This window comes from Ostrea edulis, chromosome 7 (genome assembly GCF_947568905.1).
Source record: "Ostrea edulis chromosome 7, xbOstEdul1.1, whole genome shotgun sequence".
Lineage (NCBI taxonomy): Eukaryota > Metazoa > Mollusca > Bivalvia > Ostreida > Ostreidae > Ostrea > Ostrea edulis.
The window spans coordinates 36,795,019-36,815,228 of record NC_079170.1 but is presented as its reverse complement, the minus strand read 5'-3'; the positions used below and the strand labels follow the sequence as shown (position 1 = coordinate 36,815,228).

General features: G+C 37.3%; 1 protein-coding gene across 1 annotated transcript; it reads left to right on the top strand.

The window, feature by feature from the left end:
* Positions 1 to 44: 44 nt before the first annotated feature.
* Positions 45 to 19,278, top strand: LOC125655702 (uncharacterized). The gene is made up of 9 exons (XM_048886137.2): positions 45 to 118; positions 1,601 to 1,700; positions 1,914 to 2,132; positions 3,068 to 3,250; positions 4,635 to 4,722; positions 5,781 to 5,913; positions 7,056 to 7,185; positions 17,723 to 17,790; positions 17,987 to 19,278. The coding sequence occupies exons 1-9, from the start codon at positions 68 to 70 to the stop codon at positions 18,914 to 18,916; spliced, it is 1,902 nt and encodes a 633-aa protein (XP_048742094.2). The 5' UTR covers positions 45 to 67; the 3' UTR covers positions 18,917 to 19,278.
* Positions 19,279 to 20,210: the final 932 nt, after the last annotated feature.

Sequence of the window (20,210 nt, the reverse complement as noted above, 5' to 3'; positions counted from 1 at the left end):
AATACTGAATGATTGAATTAACAAAAATCTTCCGACAGATGGCGCCAAATTTCAACAGAAACTTTCAATGATGAGAAGTTTTTTGTGTATTTTGTTCATATTTACAGGCTTTTCACGGGTAATTTTTAACGTTGTTGAAAATATGATCAATAAGTTGATAAATTTATGGGCTTATTTTATTAGAATAACTTTAAAACCAAAGAACACTCATCAGTCATGTAATGAATCATATATGGCAAGGAATAAGGACTCTGTTTTAAGGTGATACTTTTGTACCCTAGGCTACATGCTATAAATGCCTATACTAGAAAGTTACAGAAAGGGTACAGTACAACTCATATGGAAAATGAAAGTACACATTATGATAGGTGACTGTATTATGTAACCTGGGGTACAGTGGTTACATTCAGTAGTATGCAGCTGATTGGTCAATGGTCCCATGCCCACACCTCCATAGCTCTATATATACCCAGGGGTACAGTGGATACATTGAGTGTCAATTGGATCGGATTACTAGTAGTTATTTATCTCCTGCTACCTGTGATCATTACCTTAATTGCTACCTGAACAATCAAGTACATGTAACAGCTGTGTTCTTCATCTGCATCCATCTATCTGCATTGTGAATCAACTGTGGAGTTAATTTAGGCCTAGCTCGGCGCTTACAGCCTTTGAGCTGGGAGGGATCTTTATCGTGCCACACCTGCTGTGACACGGGAACTCAGTTTTTGCGGTCTCATCCGAAGGACCGCCCTATTTAGTCGCCTCTTACGACAAGCAAGGGGTACTGAGGACCTATTCTAACCCGGATCCCCACGGGATTCTTTTACACTTGTACGTATAGTAAGACACTAAAGGTTTGTTATAAACTTCAGAAAGACTTCCTGCCATTAAACTCCAATGTTAAAGACTATCTACACAGATCTGACCATACCGTAAGGCTTTTCTCTATAGTTCAGAAATTTCTAATTCCTTCAAACCATTTACCAAAAAATTAAATCCAGAACTGACCGATTATATATATATATATATATATATATATATATATATATATATATATATATACAAAATTCCTCTGTGAATGATAAATTGCACGTTGAATTATTGTGTATTATTGGTATTGGTTTTCAGTTCTAACAGAATTATATATACAGTCCAAGTTTTTCTCATTTACTTTGCGACCTTTGAGGGTTTGTAAAGAAGAGGGCGATATCATCACAATGGTGAAATGGAACTGGGTTAGAGGTGTTTCACAGAATCAGAAAGTTTTTGATAGATGTGCAATGTCTCTTTATTAATGGTATCAGATGGATCATACATGTACATAATACTTCCAGTTGTATTTTTATTTGGTGACTGGTCTACAAGGCAGGGACATTAAAAGGGGCCACTGTTGGAAATTTGTGCTAAAAATTGGTATCAGCAAGAAACAGTATTATTCAAGTTAATATACATCAAAGTGTGCCATGCATGTATCTGAAAGCCCCCCCCCCCCTCCCACACACATTTCAATTTCACATCCCTGGAACAAAGCCCCAGAAAAGCTGCTAGTAATATATGCTCTATTCAAGTGTTTGTATACTTAGGCTTTATTGTTTAGATTTTTGAGGTGGAAATTGTGTTAGCTGCAGATACTGCCTTTTCTATTGATACAAATCTGACCACCAGTGGATGGCATACTAATGAGGAGAAAAAGCAGGGTAGGCTAGTCTGGGATGACAATTATTATTAATTTATAGTTTATATTTCATTGGTAAATGATATCAAAGTAAAGTTGGGAAATTATGCATACAATGTAATACATATACATAGATAATTGATTCAATATATATTGTATTTGGGAACTCACGAACAAAGCCCTATGCATGTATACATGATCAGAATATAGGCAAACATTGACTCCATTTTTACAGTCACTACAGATTGTAGCGATACGCTCGTCTCCACCGAGGGCTCCATCACGTCTCCAGGATTTGATGAAGCTCTTCCTCCTGGGTTCCATTGTGATTGGTTGGTCATACTTCCAGAGGGCTCGTCAGTCAGGCTGAATTTCTCGAGTTTTGACTTACCCCTGGCAGCCAGTGGTCATTGTAAGGATGGATTCCTGCTGCTCGGAACCTTCAGTTCTAATGGTAGTTATCAACACAGCAACTTCAATTTTTTTTGTTGAAATATAAGATCTTTTTTAAAAACTCAGCCAGAAGTTCTGTTGGACATCAAGAAAGTGAAAGTAGATTTAATGTTGAATAGAATTATTGAAAATGTTCCAGCAGTTAGCCTTCAATAATCAGATTTCATAAGTTATGGTTGTGACAATACATTAATTCATAAACTTTGGTAAATCAATGAACTGTAATTCTTTTGACTTCTGTGTTGTTACATGTACAGTAATTACATTCACCTTTCATTCCAAAGTAACATGTTTATTCACAGTTTTCCCAAAATGAATTAATAAGGCCCCTTTGCAACATCAAACATTAGGCAAAAAAAAAAATATATGTTGGTTTCCACTTTCCCGACCAACCCTAAAAATTTCTGCCCACCCTAACACATTTTTTTCCATTCTCACAGATTTTGCAAATGTCATCAATACAACAAGAGTATATTTATTGACTTATTAAGTTTAATATTTATTTAATGCACTAATAGTAAACAGATTCCAAAACACAGAAACAGTTTTGTTTACAGTAAAGTGAAGAAATGTTTTGATTCATAATAGAACTTTTATTTGATTACTAAATAATCACTTTATTTTATGCATAGTAGAATACTAAATCATTATAAAAATATTCAACCTATAAAATAAAAAAAAACTACCTACCGACCCTTAAAAATTTTGAGGTGAAAGTGGAAACCAACATATATTTTTTTTGGCCTTATCAATCTGGTCTTCCATTGAAACATATACAATATGGGTGTCAATCTTGAGTTAGTGACAAGAAATTTTTGTATGTGCAACTTACTATCACAAAAATCACCCAGACATTTCTTCAACACAATTTAGATGAAAGCTGGTTTTTGATGAGCTTTTCCTCTTTGATTTGTGGTTGACTGTGTATTTCCTCAGGCAACAGGAAGAGTGAGCTGGGTCCTGTGTGTGGGACAGAGGCCCCAAGGGAGATTTCTCTCCCCTGGGATAAGTTTTGGGTATCGCTGTATTGGGGAATATCAGGAACGAGACAAGGGTTGCATGACTACAAAGGATTTAGTCTCAGCTTTTCACAAGTGTTACAAACGGACCATGAACCTGGTAATATATATATTAAATATAAATAAGCACCTTTGAGCGTACATAGTGTATGAAAAGGGTGCTATATAAATATGGTATTATTATTAGATAGATAGATACTAAATAGATATATATCCACTAATGACTATATTTCACAGTTTTAACATAATTTTTCTAGACTAAATAATTGAAGTAAAAAATAGACGTGATTTGAATATTGCAGACCATGAAAAGTGCTACATGATTGTACTATATTTCTAAAATGAACGGAATTATACTGTGCAAATCGTTGAGCACTCTGTCCAAGTAAGGAATTATACAAAATTGCTCAGCTAGTGTGGTAGCATGCTTTAGTGTCTGTTCATGAATAAAGATGATCTATTTTATTCACTGGACCAGCATGTAACATATATCTGCTAAGTGCGTCATTAATATTCGTAGATAGTGCCTTTGATATAGAGCTTGGGTCAGTTTAATGTTTTATTATGCCCCACGCAACGAAGTTGCGGAGGGTACAATGTTTTTGGTCTGCAGTCTGTCAGCTAGTCCGTCAGTCCCTTTCTTGTCAGCACAACTCCTTTGAGATCGCTCAACAGAATTTCGTGAAACTTTGTAGTTAATAAGGACACACTGTGTAGATGTGCATATTCCCATGAAATTCTGATTCAATAATTTTTCTGGGAGTTATGCCCCTTTTGAACTTAGAATTTCGATCCTGTCTGTCCTGCTCTTGTCAGCGCAACTCCTCTGAGACCACTCAACAGAATTTCGTGAAACTTTGTAGTTAATAAGGACACACTGTGTAGATGTGCATATTCCCATGAAATTCTGATTCAATAATTTTTCTGGGAGGTATGCCCCTTTTGAATTTCGAATTTCGAGCCCGTCTGTCCTGTTCTTGCAGTAATGCATAGCATTACCATTCATTACATGAGGCATTGTCAAGCAATGTTGGAGCGTGGAGTATGTGAGCTTGCTCACTTCAGCTTTTTTTTCATTTATTTATCTAGACTGTCATTGATATCCGTAGATAGTGCCCCTGATATTGAGCTTAGACCAAAGTAATATTTTATTTATTGATAGTACCTCTGATATACATGTAGAGTTTTGACCAGAGTAATATTTTGTTTATCTATCAATATCCCTAGATAATGCCTCTGATTTTGAGCTTAGACCAGAGTAATATTTTATTTATCTATCAATATCCGTAGATAGTACCTCGGATATAGAGCTTGGACCAGTGTAATATTTTATTTATCTATTAATTATCCGTAGATAGTTCCTTGGATATAGAGCTTGGACCAGTGTAATATTTTATTTATCTATTAATTATCCGTAGATAGTACCTCGGATATAGAGCTTGGACCAGTGTATAATATTTCATTTATCTATTAATTATCCGTAGATAGTTCCTCGGATATAGAGCCGGGCTGGTACAGTCTGATTGTTATAGCTGGACCATTGCTGTTTGTGGTACCACTGTATTTGTGTTTGTAAGTACATGTAGTATTCATTGATTATGATATATAGCGAAGTTATTAGATCCCTCATTATATATACCGAACTGTAAAAATGGATTTAGTTACAATCAGTAATGCTTTAAAAGACATCAGTAAATATGCCTGATGATGAGTTGAAACTATTTCGATACAGCCAGGTAATTTTTATACGCTCGTCTTTAGAGTGGACGTATTATGGTATAGCGATGTCTGTACATCCATCTGTCTGTCCTTTCAGGGTTTTCTGTTTCTAATTTCATTTCTCTGTCATATATAAAGCTGAAACTTTTGTGGATCATTTTCAGACTAGATCATGTTGCAATTTTGATCCATTTTGACCTCTTGCAGGAGTTGTGTCCCTTTATTTGAAAATTGTCCGGCAAACTCCTCCCACAATTTTCAAGTGAGGACCATCTTGTTTCACAGAGTGTATGAATATTGAAGATGTGCATGTGGCAAGGATATTGATTTTCTTCAATTTTTGAAGAAAAAAAATACAGGTTGTTGACTTAGTCCGCTTTGAGGAAATATTACAAAGAGAATACATTTTGTTTGGAGAATTTCTCCCACACTTTTCAAGTGAGAACCTACTTCTTTTACAAAGTGTTTATATGGGTATTGAAGGTGCACATGTGGCAAGGATTTTGATTTTCTTCAATTTTTGAGAAAATTACAGTTTATTGAAATTAGTTAGTTAGGAATTATTGCATAGGGAGTAGCAGTACATGGTTTGTCTTTTATTTTTCCTTCTGCAGTTTTCAAGTGAAGACCTTACTTTACAGGGTATTTGTATGGGTTTGGAAAATGGGCATGTGGCAAAGGATTTTGATTTTCTTCAATTTTTAAGACACTTTATTCATATTATGCAAAGAAAGTATGTCACAGCCTGATATTACCTGAAGCAAATTTCTACAAATTATGGCATAAGAAAAACACCCTATGTAAGCATTTTCATGGGCATATTATATACCATTTGTGGAACTCTTGTTTTGTAAATGTTGCAGGTATCTTAGGAGGCAGGTATTCATTTTAACTCTTTGTAAATGTTGTAGAAGGCGGCGACGATCGATTCCACTATACTGCAGTGACCAGGACACATCAGAGACGGTGGTCAGAAGATTCAGAAAGAAGCATCGTCCGTACTACAACCCAGACGTACAGAGATCAGGAATTATAAATAGAACGGTATACTGAGAACAGGTGTATCTGTAAACACCAGGGAGGTCTGATTTTGCATGAATGAATAATTTATTGTATGCAATGAGTTATTCAGTATTTTTCTCAGTACAGGGAATGAAAATAATTTTGTCATACACAGTAATTAATATATTCACTATAGCCGTGTTATAGTGTATGTGTATGCTTTGAATGCAAAATTTCTTGCATCAAAATTAAACTTAATTGGGAATGTTAAATTATATTAAAGTCATTTTCTGTAATATTGACTTCACAACTTTCTCTATCCAGGAATAAAAGATTGAGCTAACGAGGCTTTGTCAGCTAAAGTTAAATTCTGATAAAGGCTTGCCTGCCCTCAGTTTATTAATAATTTTGCACATTTTCAATTTCTCCAGAATTAGCCAATATTAATCAAACTAGCCTGAATGAATCTTTGGGAATATATTTTCGTTTATAGAAATGACCAGGTCTGAAGACCTGGGAATACACTTATGTCTAAATTTCAAATCTAGCTAGCTTTTAAACTATTTTTTATAAAAATGTTAATTTTCAGTAGATGTTTGTGTTTTATTTGTTTTTATAAACCAGCAGTTTTTTTTAAAAATATCTGCTAGATAAATTTTCAGATTATAGTAATCAAAATTTTATTTTAAGTCTTTTCAGTTTATGGTCTTGATGCCAGGTTTGCTTTCAAGGGGAAATAATAAGGAAATGGTAAAACTAGTAATATAAAAATAGCAGTTTTACAGTGTAGTGGATAAAAGCAGGCACCCAGAGTTATGCATATAGTTTTCATGTCAAATAAATATGTTCATTATGAATGCATGTGGTGACACTTATAAACAGGAAAAGATGAGATTTTTCACCTGTAGTGATCTACCTTGAATATATTTTTCTTATACATTGGATGAACAAGTTTTAATCATCATTTGTCAATGTCAATGCATCCGTCTGTGGAGCCCTGGATTATATTGATCTGGAGTAAGATTTTTTACTGTTATAGCTTTATTTTGACCTCTTTCAGGTCTGTAGGTATTTATTTTGACCTCTTTCAGGTCTGTAGGTATTTATTTTGACCTCTTTCAGGTCTGTAGGTATTTATTTTGACCTCTTTCAGGTCTGTAGGTATTTATTTCGACCTCTTTCAGGTCTGTAGGTCAATAACTGATGTGAATGATGTGACCAACATCACAAAGCACTCGTACTACGGGGGGTCAGGCGACTATGAGAATGTCAAGAAACACCGCAGGCACAGAGATGACTTTCATTACTTTAAAAGTAAGGATTTTTACCTTAGCTGAAAGTTTGAGTGAACTTTTCTGATCACCTTTTGTCTGTCATCTGTCTGTCCATCTGGCTGTCTGTCTATCTCTCTGTCCAATGTCCATCTGTTTCTAAACGTTTGTAAACACATACTACAGGCCATCTAACATTAGACAGAAAGTGACTTAAAACTAAAGAGTGCTTACATAAACAATAGTGCAAATTTCAGGTTGTTTGAATATTATACTGAGCGATCACCCTCCTTATTTTTGAAAAAGTTGGATGGATTTAAAAACTTGGAAGGGCTTGAAAATAATACTGTGGTTGAAATATCATTTCCTACTATCATGTTCAAAAACATGTTTTTTGCAAATGCACTGATTTTTTTTTCTATATTTATTTTTTTATTTGAAATATATATATATAAGAATTGTCAAAACTAGGGTGATCCCTACCAATTTTGATAGGTATACATCACACCATATATGAATGGTACATGCAAAGAAGTGAAAGTAAAAGAAAATTGTGTTTCCATCTAAAATCTATCATAAAAAAATAAATTTAAAAAATGAAATAGAATCCCTACCTACCTTCCTACCCACCCTATTTTTCAAGTGATTGTAGCTGAAACCACACATATTATTTTATTTGGCCTATATAGAATATCACACTCTAATGTTGATCTCGGACCTGGGATTGGCCCCGAGAGTTGATCTCGGCCCGAGCCCGTAGGGGCAATCCCAGGTCCGAGATCAACATTAGAGTGTGATATTGTTTATATCATATACCTAAAACACAACAAGTTGATAAACATTTTTTAAAAAATTGGGGGGGGGGGGGGGTATTGACCCAAACATAAATACATGGTATACTATACAACGATATTTGACTATTTTATTCCTTCGGTGAGTTTACTTTAATGGTTATGTTTCCAGTACTATTGGCATTGTGAAACATGCTAAAGTCTGGGTTTTGTAGCTTTATTCCACTGCTGGTCACAATAATTGGATGATTAATCATGGACATCCCCTCATGTGGTCTAGAATCTGGACGTTTCAATTAACTGAACTGCTTGGCTGAGAAACTCGTCATATCTATCGCTATGCTGTTCATGTACATGTATATACTATTAAGCAGCTACTAGGGGCCTGCTAATGAATACTAAAATTGGAAATAAGTGAATTATTTTTATTTCTTTTTTCGGATTTACCAAACTCGCCCGTTTTCATTATTTCATATAATTTGTAAGAGTTGTAGAACTTTGTTTACGTGGCGTCATCGTATGAACGGGAATCTTTACAGATCTGATGCTGCTATTTATTTGCTTAGGGCTATTCCAGAAATAAATACATGGGGGGGTCGGGAGGCACCTTTTGTATATACCAAGCACCCATAAAAAAAAAAATAAAAAATTACCCCATGACCCATCAAATTAATAAACTCATTTTACAATGACCCATCTAATAAATTAAAAAAACTAACCAGACCCACCACAAAAATATTTTTAAAAATGAAAACGGTACAAATCTTGCGAGGTTTTCGGGACAAACATTCTAGTCAATGACGCGGTAATGCCTGTGCGACATTGTATCACAGTAGTTCTGAAGAAACGATGTCACATCAACAATCAAAGGCATCTATGGCGGGAATGTTGGAAAGATTGGGAGTCCAAACGATGCTATTATCATGAAATGGGTATGGATATGTTTTTCCACGAATCGTTCGTCTTCTAATGGAGCCCGCGCCCGGAGGCCTCTATCACCATCACACCGACTGATAAATATAACGCATCGGTACCCTCGTATAAATCAACTAAGGTTTGCCTATTTTTATTAGGTCACCTGTATTCATTCAGGTGACCTATTGCTATCTGTTTTTGTCCGTCGTCGTGCGTCGTGTGTTAACATTTGAACATTTTCAGCTTCTTCTCTGAAACCCCTGAACCAATTTCAACCAATTTTGGCATATAGCATCTGTGGGTGAAGGGGAACAAAAATTGTGAAATTCGTGGTCCCTGCCCCCCTGGGGCCTGAGGGGTGGGTCAAAAACCATCAAAATGAGTGTAATTTTAAAAAATCTTCTTCTTTACTCCTGGACATCAAGAAGCCAAACTGTGGGCATAATTATAACGAGCATTGAGCCCTCTACCAAAATTGTGAAATTCATGGCCCCTGGGGCAGGGGTTCTTGTGTTGGGGGGGGGGGGCTCTATTGGTCATATAGTGAAAATGGCAAAAACCATCAAAATGAGTGTAATTTTAAAAAATCTTCTTCTTTACTCCTGGACATCAAGAAGCCAAACTGTGGGCATAATTATAATGAGCAATGAGCCCTCTACCAAAATTGTGAAATTCATGGCCCCTGGGGCAGGGGTTCTTGTGTTAGGGTGGGGCTCTATTGGTCATATAGTGAAAATGTAGAAATTCTTTGAAAATCTTCTCTGTCTTTGGGTATTAAGTAGACAAACTAATAGCATGGTAATGATGAGCAAGGATGCCTCTTTATACCCCCCGCAACAAGTTGTGGGGGGGATATACTGGAATCGAGTTGTCCGTCTGTAGACGCAATGGTTTCCGGGCTCTAAAGCATTATCCTTTCCATCTGCCGTCACCATATCATACATATGAACTACCCATGGGATGAAGATGTTCCCTATCGATTTTGGGGTCAAAAGGTCAAAGGTCAAGCACACTGGACATCGAAGTAGCAATATGGTTTCCGGGCTCTAAAGTGCTATCCTTTCCACCTACAGTCACCATATCATACATATGGACTACCCATAGGATGAAGATGTTCCCTATCGATTTTAGGGTCAAAAGGTCAAAGGTCAAGCGCACTGGACATTGAAGTAGCAATATGGTTTCCGGGCTTTAAAGCGTTATCCTTTCCACCTACAGTCACCATATCAAACATATGGACTACCCATGGGATGAAGATGTTCCCTATTGATTTTGGGGTCAAAAGGTCAAAGGTCACGTGCAATGGACATTGAAGTAGCAATATGGTTTCCGGGCTCTAAAGCGTTATCCTTTCCACCTACAGTCACCATATCATATATATGGACTACTAATGGGATGAAAATGATCCCTATCGATTTTGGGGTCAAAAGGTCAAAGGTCACGCGCACTGGACATTGAAGTAGCAATATGGTTTCCGGGCTCTAAAGCGTTATCCTTTCCACCTACAGTCACCATATCATACAGATGGACTACCCATGGGATGAAGATGTTCCCTATCGACTTTGGGGTCAAAAGGTCAAAGGTCATGCGCACTGGACATCAAAGTAGCAACACTCAGAAAAGAGGTAGTTTATACCTATTACCAACACCCTTTGGGAGATTGGGGTAAGCGGGGGGTATTCTTAGTGAGCATAGCTCACAGTACCTCTTGTTAAAATTTGTGAAATTCATGGCCCCTGGATCAGGGGTTCTGGTGCTAGGGTGGGGCTCTATAAGTCATATAGTGAAAATGCATTATTTCTTTGAAAATCTTTTTCTCTGTCCTTGGGTATTAAGTAGACAAACCAATAGCATGGTTATGATGAGCAAGGATGCCTCTTTCAAAATTGTGAAATTCATGGCCCCTGGGTCAGGGGTTCTGGTATTAGGGTGGGGCCCTATTGATCATATAGTGAAAATGCATTTTATTTCTTTGAAAATCTTCTCCTCTGCTGCTGGGTATTAAGTAGACAAACTAATAGTATGATAATGATGATCAAGGATGCTTCTTTCAAAACTGAAATTTATGGCCCCAGGGTCAGGGGTTCTGGTGCAAAGGCGGGGCTGACCACATAGCTATTCAATGTTTCTTCCATCCAAAAGTAAAATTCTTATATTTAAACACAAACCTAATTCAAACATTGGAAGGTTGTTACATGATACTCAGGTGACCTATAAGGCCCCTGAGCCTCTTGTTAGAAAATGGAATACCTATTGGTTTCAAAATATTCCCAAAATCGATGCACTGTAAACTGTAATAATCTACAGAACAGAGTTCGCCGCCATCACGTCCAAAGGGACCCTACTAAACGCGCCTCTAATTTGAAGAGTGCCGTAATGGAAAGTTATGCGCTGCAAAGAGCGACAACTCGAATAGTTCTATGTTACTTCCAATTTCCGATTTCGAAAGCACGTTTTCAATTTTCCCTCCGACGTTTTGTAACCAACACGACAAGAGCGACAATAAAAATATTCTGAAAACTCAACACCCACGTGGCACAAAATAAAACAATAGAAACTCCCACTACCCATAATAAATATTTTTTTAACAGTCCAACCACGGACCAATTAAAATATGAAAAAATACGACCACCCACACAAAAAAATATCGTTTGCCGCCCAATCCCCCCATTTGATCATTTCTGGAACAGCCCTTAGGGAATGTTACCTTATACTGAAGTAAGTTTTTTTTTAGCTCACCTGAACCGAAGGTTCAAGTGAGCTATTTTGATCACATTTTGTCCGGCGTCCGTCTGTCTGTAAACTTTTCACATTTTCGACTTCTTCTCCAGAACCACTGGGCCAATTTCAACCTAACTTGGCCAAAAGCATCCTTGGGTGAAGGGCTTTTAAGTTTGTTCAAATGAAGGGCCATGTTCCTTTCAAAGGGGAGATAATCACAAAAATGCAAAAATAGGGTGGGGTCATTTAAAAATCTTCTTCTCAAGAACCACTGGGCCAGAAGAGCTGAAATTTACCTGAAAGCTTCCTGACATATTGCAGATTCAAGTTTGTTCAAATCATTGCCCCCGGTGGTAGGATGGGGCCACAAGGGGGGATCAAAGTTTTACATACAAGTATATAGGGAAAAACTTTAAAAATCTTCTTCTCAAGAACCACTAAGCCAGAAAAGCTGAGATTTACATGAAAGCTTCCTGACATAATGCAGATTCAAGTTTGTTCAAATCATGGGCCCCTGGGGTTGGATGGGGCCACAATAGGGGATCAAAGTTTTACATACAAATATATAGGAAAAATCTTTAAAATTCTTCTTCTCAAGAACCACTAAGCCAGAAAAGCTGATTTTTACATGAAAACTTTCTGACATAGTGCAGATTCAAGTTTGATCAAATCATGGCCCCCGTGGATAAGATGGGGCCCCAAGGGGGGGATCAAAGTTTTACACACAAATATATAGGGAAAATTTTTAAAAATCTTCTCAAGAACCACTAAGCCAGAAAAGCTGAGATTTACATGAAAGCTTCCTGACATAATGCAGATTCAAGTTTGTTCAAATCATGGGCCCCGGGGGTTGGATGGGGCCACAATAGGGGATCAAAGTTTTACATACAAATATATAGGAAAAATATTTAAAAATCTTCTTCTCAAGAACCACTGAGTCAGAAAAGCTGATTTTTACATGAAAACTTCCTGACATAGTGCAGATTCAAGTTTGTTCAAATCATGGCCCCCGGGGATAGGATGGGGCCCCAAGGGGGATCAAAGTTTTGCACACAAATATATAGGGAAAAACTTTAAAAATCTTCTTCTCAAGAACCACGAAGCCAGAAAAGCTGAGATTTACATGAAAGCTTCCTGACATAATGCAGATTCAAGTTTGTTCAAATCATGGGCCCCTGGGGTTGGATGGGGCCACAATAGGGGATCAAAGTTTTACATACAAATATATAGGAAAAATCTTTAAAAGTCTTCTCAAGAACCACTAAGCCAGAAAAGCTGATTTTTACATGAAAACTTTCTGACATAGTGCAGATTCAAGTTTGTTCAAATCATGGCCCCCGGGGATAAGATGGGGCCCCAAGGGGGGATCAAAGTTTTACACACAAATATATAGGGAAAAACTTTAAAACTCTTCTTCTCAAGAACCACTAAGCCAGCTGAGATTTACATGAAAGCTTCCTGACATAGTGCAGATTCAAGTTTGTTCAAATCATGGCCCCCGGGGATAAGATGGGGCCCCAAGGGGGGGATCAAAGTTTTTACACACAAATATATAGGGAAAAACTTTAAAACTCTTCTTCTCAAGAACCACTAAGCCAGAAAAGCTGAGATTTACATGAAAGCTTCCTGACATAATGCAGATTCAAGTTTGTTCAAATCATGGGCTCCGGGGGTTGGATGGGGCCACAATAGGGGATCAAAGTTTTACATACAAATATATAGGAAAAATATTCTTCTCAAGAACCACTGAGCCAGAAAAGCTGATTTTTACATGAAAACTTTCTGACATAGTGCAGATTCAAGTTTGTTCAAATCATGGGCTCCGGGGGTAGGATGGGGCCACAAGGGGGATCAAAGTTTTACATACAAATATATAGTTAAAATCTTTTTCTCAATAACCACTGAGTCAGAAAAGCTGATATTTACAAGAAAAGTTTCTGACATAGTGCAGATTCAAGTTTGTTCAAATCATGGTCCCCGGGGGGTAGGATGGGGCCACAAGTGGGGGGGGGGGGGGGTCAAAGTTTTACATACAAATATAGAAAAAAGCTTTAAAAGAACCATTGGGCCAAAGAAGTTGACATTTACATGAAAGCTTTCTGACATAGTGTAGATTCAAGTTTGCAAAGGGTAGTTTGGGCCATAATAGGGACCAAGGTTTTACATGCAAATATATATGGAAAGTCTTCAGATATGGGCCAAGGTGACTCAGGTGAGCGATGTGGCCCATGGGCCTCTTGTTTACCATTTCCCATCTGTTTAGCATCTATAAGTCGTTGAAAAACGTCGGAAGATATTGGTTCTGCTTTTCTTGTTTTATTGCCAAGTCCTCGGGATTTTAGATTTCAGAAATCGTTTTAAAGCAGTTTTCTACATCAAAATTACCGTAAATTAACATTTTGATCTCCATTAGGACCGGGAATTTCTAATAATGCTTTAGTATCACCCTCCATAATCCTCCTACTGTTTTCTGTCGCCTAGAACGTTGATTGTTTTTAAATGAAGTTAAACGTGTTATTGTTCTAAATAAACAATTGTTACTTGGGTTACCCCCCTTTGCTTAGATACTCGCTACAATTTAGCACTGTTTTTGAAAACGTTTTTATTTAATTTTTCTGCTTAAATTAAATTTTGTCGTGGAAGAAAGTATTATATTTGAAAAAAATTGTGTCTAACATCATTTTTTCATGTAGTTATGTTAAATTTCAAAAGATTAAAGAAGAAATAGCCATTTGAAATTATAGGGCGAGACAGCCCCTTGACAACGGACTGAGACAGAGATATCTCGGCCCTTAGGGCGAGACAGCCCTACCTACTTGCAGCTGTCTCACCCTAGCCAAGATACAGTACCCGCAACGTTATTCTTGACATGATAAACGATAGAACACGATACACGCACGATAGGATAGGATACACGCACGATACGATAGGATACACACACGATACGATAGGATACACGATAAACCTGATAAACGCAAAACCTGATAAACGATCTTCACGATAGACCTGATAAACGCAAAACACGATAAACGATCTTCACGATAAACGGAAAACCTGATAGAAATGTTGTAAATTTAGAAACGGTTTAGACGGAACGAAATTTTGATACCTACAACATAATTACATTATGTTTACATTATGTTGATAATAATATTGAAAGATTTCAATGTTCATTATATACCTACATTACGGACAACGCGGATTTCTTGTTTCCCGCGTTCTCGCGATGGGAAAAAAATCTAACGCGGTAATCTATAGGTAACTCAGGAAAACCGCGTTCTCATCGCGGGATGACTATCAACTACCTGTCCCCGTCGCGGTAACATTTGTTTAAAACATTGATCGGTTTTGTACCATATAATTTCTTTAATCCACGGTCGTACGTTGTTTTTTTTTATGCCATCACAGCTAAAATTTAAAAAAATAATAAAATATATACGGCATTGAATTCATTATTTGATATCTATATGAATTTTATCAGCCAATGATTCTAAAACTTATATTGTCACCTAATGTTTAATATATAGATTATACAGGGAATTAACTAAATGTAATATAATGTAGTGATATCATGCTTCAGTAGCTCTCTTATGCTAATGTATATTACCTTGAGTATGAAATAAAACCAAGTAATATTGTGTGTGTAGCGAGGAGGGGGTTATTTTGCATCAAGCTCTAAGTTCACGGCTCATTCAACATCTCAAGTTATTTTCATAACGACCGCTTTAAAAAAAAATCAACCACACTACACCTGTTAGATATTTTTACACTATGATTGATAATTGATAGTCATAAGTAATTGGAACATATTTATTTGAATTGATATTTTGTTAACAAAACATAAATAAAATGTTTAAAAAAACATAAACAAAACCCGGCTTGTTTTAAATTCGCAATTTTGAAACGCTTAGTGTGTAAAAAAATTCAAATAATCATCAAAACCAACATAAATTTCCAGTATCTACACGTACGAGTATTGGTACATGTGTACATGTACAAGGTATTAAAATAAAACAACGATGACAGCGGAATCGTGCCCAGTTGAGCAGAATTTTGGGGGATGCAACACCCTTGCACCCTTTTAAAACTTAATCTTCTAAATGTGTGAAATACAATGTCCCTGAGAATGTTAGCTGTCAAAACACGGGTGATACACAAAATCAGATATAAGGACGCGCACAAGTTCAGCAGTTGCTATATAAGTAGCATACACGTGAAGAAAAAAAATCGGAAGAATAAGAACCATTATTAAAATATACATGTATGTGATAAACAATGTAATTTACTGATTTTTCCTTTCAAATCGGAACTCCCTATTTTTCTGTTAGTGTTAATTACAAATAACTGTTTCTAGACAAACAAATGTTTGTAAACTTCAGAAGAAGGAGCTTTCAGATTTACTGTGCTCGGTTTACTGTCCTACTTTCCAGACTACTTAGAATTAAATTGTGATAAATTTTCACTCTCTCTGGACAGACAAATAGCTCTTCTTCTGCCTTAAAACCGACAACTTTATGTTCTCCTTCAAATATACCGTCTTTCCTCGATTCCTAAAAATAGCTTCTTTAACAAAACGAATAAAGGTTTCGGAAAGTATCGTACTTTTCCATTAGATTTTATATACGATCCCGATAGTTTCCAAAGCTACACGATAAACGATTTTCACGATAAACAGAAAACCTGATACACGCAAAACACGATACATGATAGACCTGATAAACGCAAAACACGATAGAAAACGGAAAACCTGATACACGATAGGATAGGATACACACACGATACGATAGGATACACGCACGATACGATAGGATACACGCACGATAGAGCACGATAGGAATGTCAAGAATAACGTTGCGGGTACTGTAGGTGTATCAGGGCTGATACTCTACTAGGTATATGATATAATGGAGGCTAAGGTCTCTGATTCACTCAATCAGAGGGAAGGTGTTTGTCTGCTTTCTTTTTTATGCTCCTCTTCAAAGAAGAGGGGCATATTGCTTTGCACCAGTCGGTCAGTAGACCACATGTTGTCCGCTCAATATCTTGTCTGAGAACCATTCACTTGATCATAATGATATTTCATATGTAAGTTGATTATGAGTAGAAGAGGACCCCTATTGTTTTTCAGGTCAAAAGCTCAAAGGTCAAGGGTCAATCTACTCTGGACATAGGAATATAATGTCCACTCAATATCTTGGGAACCCTTTGCTTGAGATATCAAACTTGGTACACTGGTATATCCTAAGGAGTAGATAACCCTTATTGATTTTGAGGTCACATGGTCAAAGGTCAAGGGTCAAACTGGACATAGGAATATACTGTCCGTTCAATATCTTGAGAACCCTTTGCTTGACAGACATCAAACTTGGTACATCATAAGGAGTAGATGACCTCTATTGATTTTGAGGTCACATGGTCAAAGGTCAAGGGTCAAACTGAACTTAGGAATATGCTGACAACTCAATGTCTAGAGAACCTTTTGCTTGACAGACATCAAATTTGGTACACTGGTAAATTTTTAGAAGAAGATGACCCCTATTGATTTTGAGGTCACATGGTCAAAGGTGAAACTGGACATTGGAATATACTGTCCGTTCAATATCTTGAGTACCCTTTTCTTGACAGACATCAAATTTGGAACACTGGTACATCTTCAGAAGATGACCCTCATTGATTTTGAGGTCACACAGTCCAATTTCAAGGGTCAAACTGGACACCAAAAAAAGTACTTCTGCTCAATATATTGAGAACCTTTTGCTTGACAGACATCAAACTTGGTACACTGGTCCATCTTCAGGACTAAAAGTAGATCAAATGGTTTCCTGGACTTTTTATCATCAAAGATAGATATTTCACTGACATTTTGTCACAACCTCACTTTCAGAGAAATACATAATTAGTTCATGTCAGATGGATTAGTACACCATGACCCACTTTAAGGATTTTCTATTCAGAATGTGTGTTGTATCAATTCAGAGTGCACAACATGCTTCCAGGTTGAATTTCACTGTCCGATGGGTGTATATTGTACTGTATTTTGTGGTACTCTTGTGTTTTGTGTTTGTTTTTAGATATGTACGTCAGTCGATCCTCCTTTCACTTACGATCTGTTGTTTTGTGTTTTGTTTGTGTTTTGCATTTGTTTGTGTTTAGATATGTACGTCAGTCGGTCCTCCTTTCCATCTACTGATGGGTCCCTTGACAGTCCAGTTTTCTTAGAGGTAAATGCTCTGAGTAAATACTTGCTATATGTGTAATGTAGAAGCTTTTACAAGCAGATACAAAGATTCTTCAATTCTATCAATGCAATAATCCACACTGGAGATAGTAACTCAGAATATGTTTTTGATTTTGCTACATATTTTTCATACAATGGCAGTATGGCTTTCATCCTACAGTTCAGTATCCAATTTGCAGGAATCGGGGAACACCACCCAAACCCATTTACCCATGAACACTACAGGCAAATACCTCACCCTCCCCGTCCAAAGCACAAGAAAATCCAGGACCTCATATTTAAGCATCTTGCCAGATTTTGAGTCCACTTTGGACCATGGAAAGATTCAGAGCAAAGAGAGTCTGAATGTGAAATCACCACAGTCTCCCTCCCTAGCCTGTGTGGATCAAGTCAGTGGGAGGAGGTCTGTGTACCAAGTCAGTGGGAGGAGGTCAGTGTACTTTCAGGACCAACTGATCCGCAAACGCCCGATGATTCAGGGCCAACTGACCCACAAACGTCCAGTGAGTCAGGACCAAATGACCCACAATCGTCCAGTGAGTCGGGACCAAATGACCCACAAACGTCCAGTGAGTCAGGACCAGATGACCCACAAACATCCAGTGATCCCAATAATTACAATCACTTCTGCATCTTTAAGGAGGAAGCAGAGACTGTCCACTGTCAGAAAGTCCGAAGATAGCAACTCTCCCCTGATGGACGTCAACACTGGTCAGCGATTTAGAGGTTCCTTCAAACCGCCCAATCATGTCAAGGCATGGCAGTCTGTAGATGATGCTTCTGATGAGTCCGACTGCTTCAGTGAACCTGTCATGAATAGTTCCCAAACGACGGAGTTCCATACTGCCAAAAGTTCCCAAGATCAGCATTTTGGGTTTTCTAGTGCATCCATTTTGCAATACAGAGAGTCAAGTGAAAACGAGCTCAAAAGTTCTGTTTCTAATGAGAGTACACCAAGATACCATCAGACAGGAAGCTCTGAGAGCAGTGCAGTAGATGCAGGAGCTCCTCGTCAGACAGAAGCATCCGCAGAGATTGAGTACATATCAGAAACGAAATATCCTGATTATGGTGTCAGAAAAAAATTCACTAAATTCTGTGAAACCTGAAAAGAAAATGATTTTCTAGCAAACAGCTGCGCAAACCAGAATTAACGGAAGTTGACTTTTCTTTCAAGCTCCTGATGCCGGGGAAAAGTGTATAGAAATAGAGGCTGAAAAAAGTACATGGCTATTAGAGGATGGGGAGAGAATCCCAGCTATATACAGGTCAAAGTTCAATTACTAACATTGAACTGTTCGGAGACAATAACAGTGTATGATAGGACAGACTGGAGGTTATTTCGTTTTGCAATTTCCAGCATTAAGACTATTTTTAGAAGAAAGGAAGATGGAAAAATCTGTTGTATTTTGATTTCAATTATTGTAGTATTTAACTCAATTGCATGTGTAAATAAACACCCCCAAATTCATAGAGAGTAAATATGAAATCTACTGTGTCCTGCCTACATGAGCTTGAGCATCTGATGTAACTCACTGTGAAGTGTGTGGGCGGAAGTGTACTTTTTCAAATGGATACACAGATTCATGTAAGTGGTTCCTAACTTCCCAAAACTTGTTTGTGGAGGGAAATGATACCTGCATGCATTTAAAAATCTCTGGTACAATAATGAAATGGAGGGGGACATTTGATGCATAATTAGGTTGGAATAGAACTGGTACTAGGTGTTGTCCGGATATATATATATATAGATGTACTAATATTAATATTATTACCCTCACAGTCAAACTGTGTATAGAGGGATCAGCATGTCTCACTATACTTTCAATAATTTAAGAATTTACATATTCGCTCAGAAGTATGAAATTAATTAATTCCGAGGACATAGCGGGCCGATGAAGATTTGATTGTTTGTTATACATCCCGTCGACAAGAATTTTTCACTCATATTGAGGCGTCGCCAGCTGTAGGTGAAGTACCACAAATTTAGACCTATGCTTAGCTCTCAGGACTGTAGAAATGCCCGCAAAAAAAACGAGGTCCCGTGTCACAGCAGGTGTGGCATGATAAAGATCCCTTCCTGCTCAAAGGCCTCAAGCGCCGAGCATAGGCCTAAATTTTGCAGCCCTTCACCAGCAAGGGTGACGTCTCCATTTGAGTGAAATATTCTCGAGAGGGACTTTAAACAATACACAAATCAATCAATCAATTAAATAGATAGTAAATTGGCTTGCCATACGCATTAGTTTAATTCTAATTATAATTTACGTCCCATCTTTAATGCTCATCAAATAATTTGTTTTGTTTCATGACCTACGTGTACAATAAGATCCAATTGTTTGTCTCCCCAGAGACACTGCAGCTGTCAACTTTAAACTTCCACCAGGTGCAAAGGACTATGGG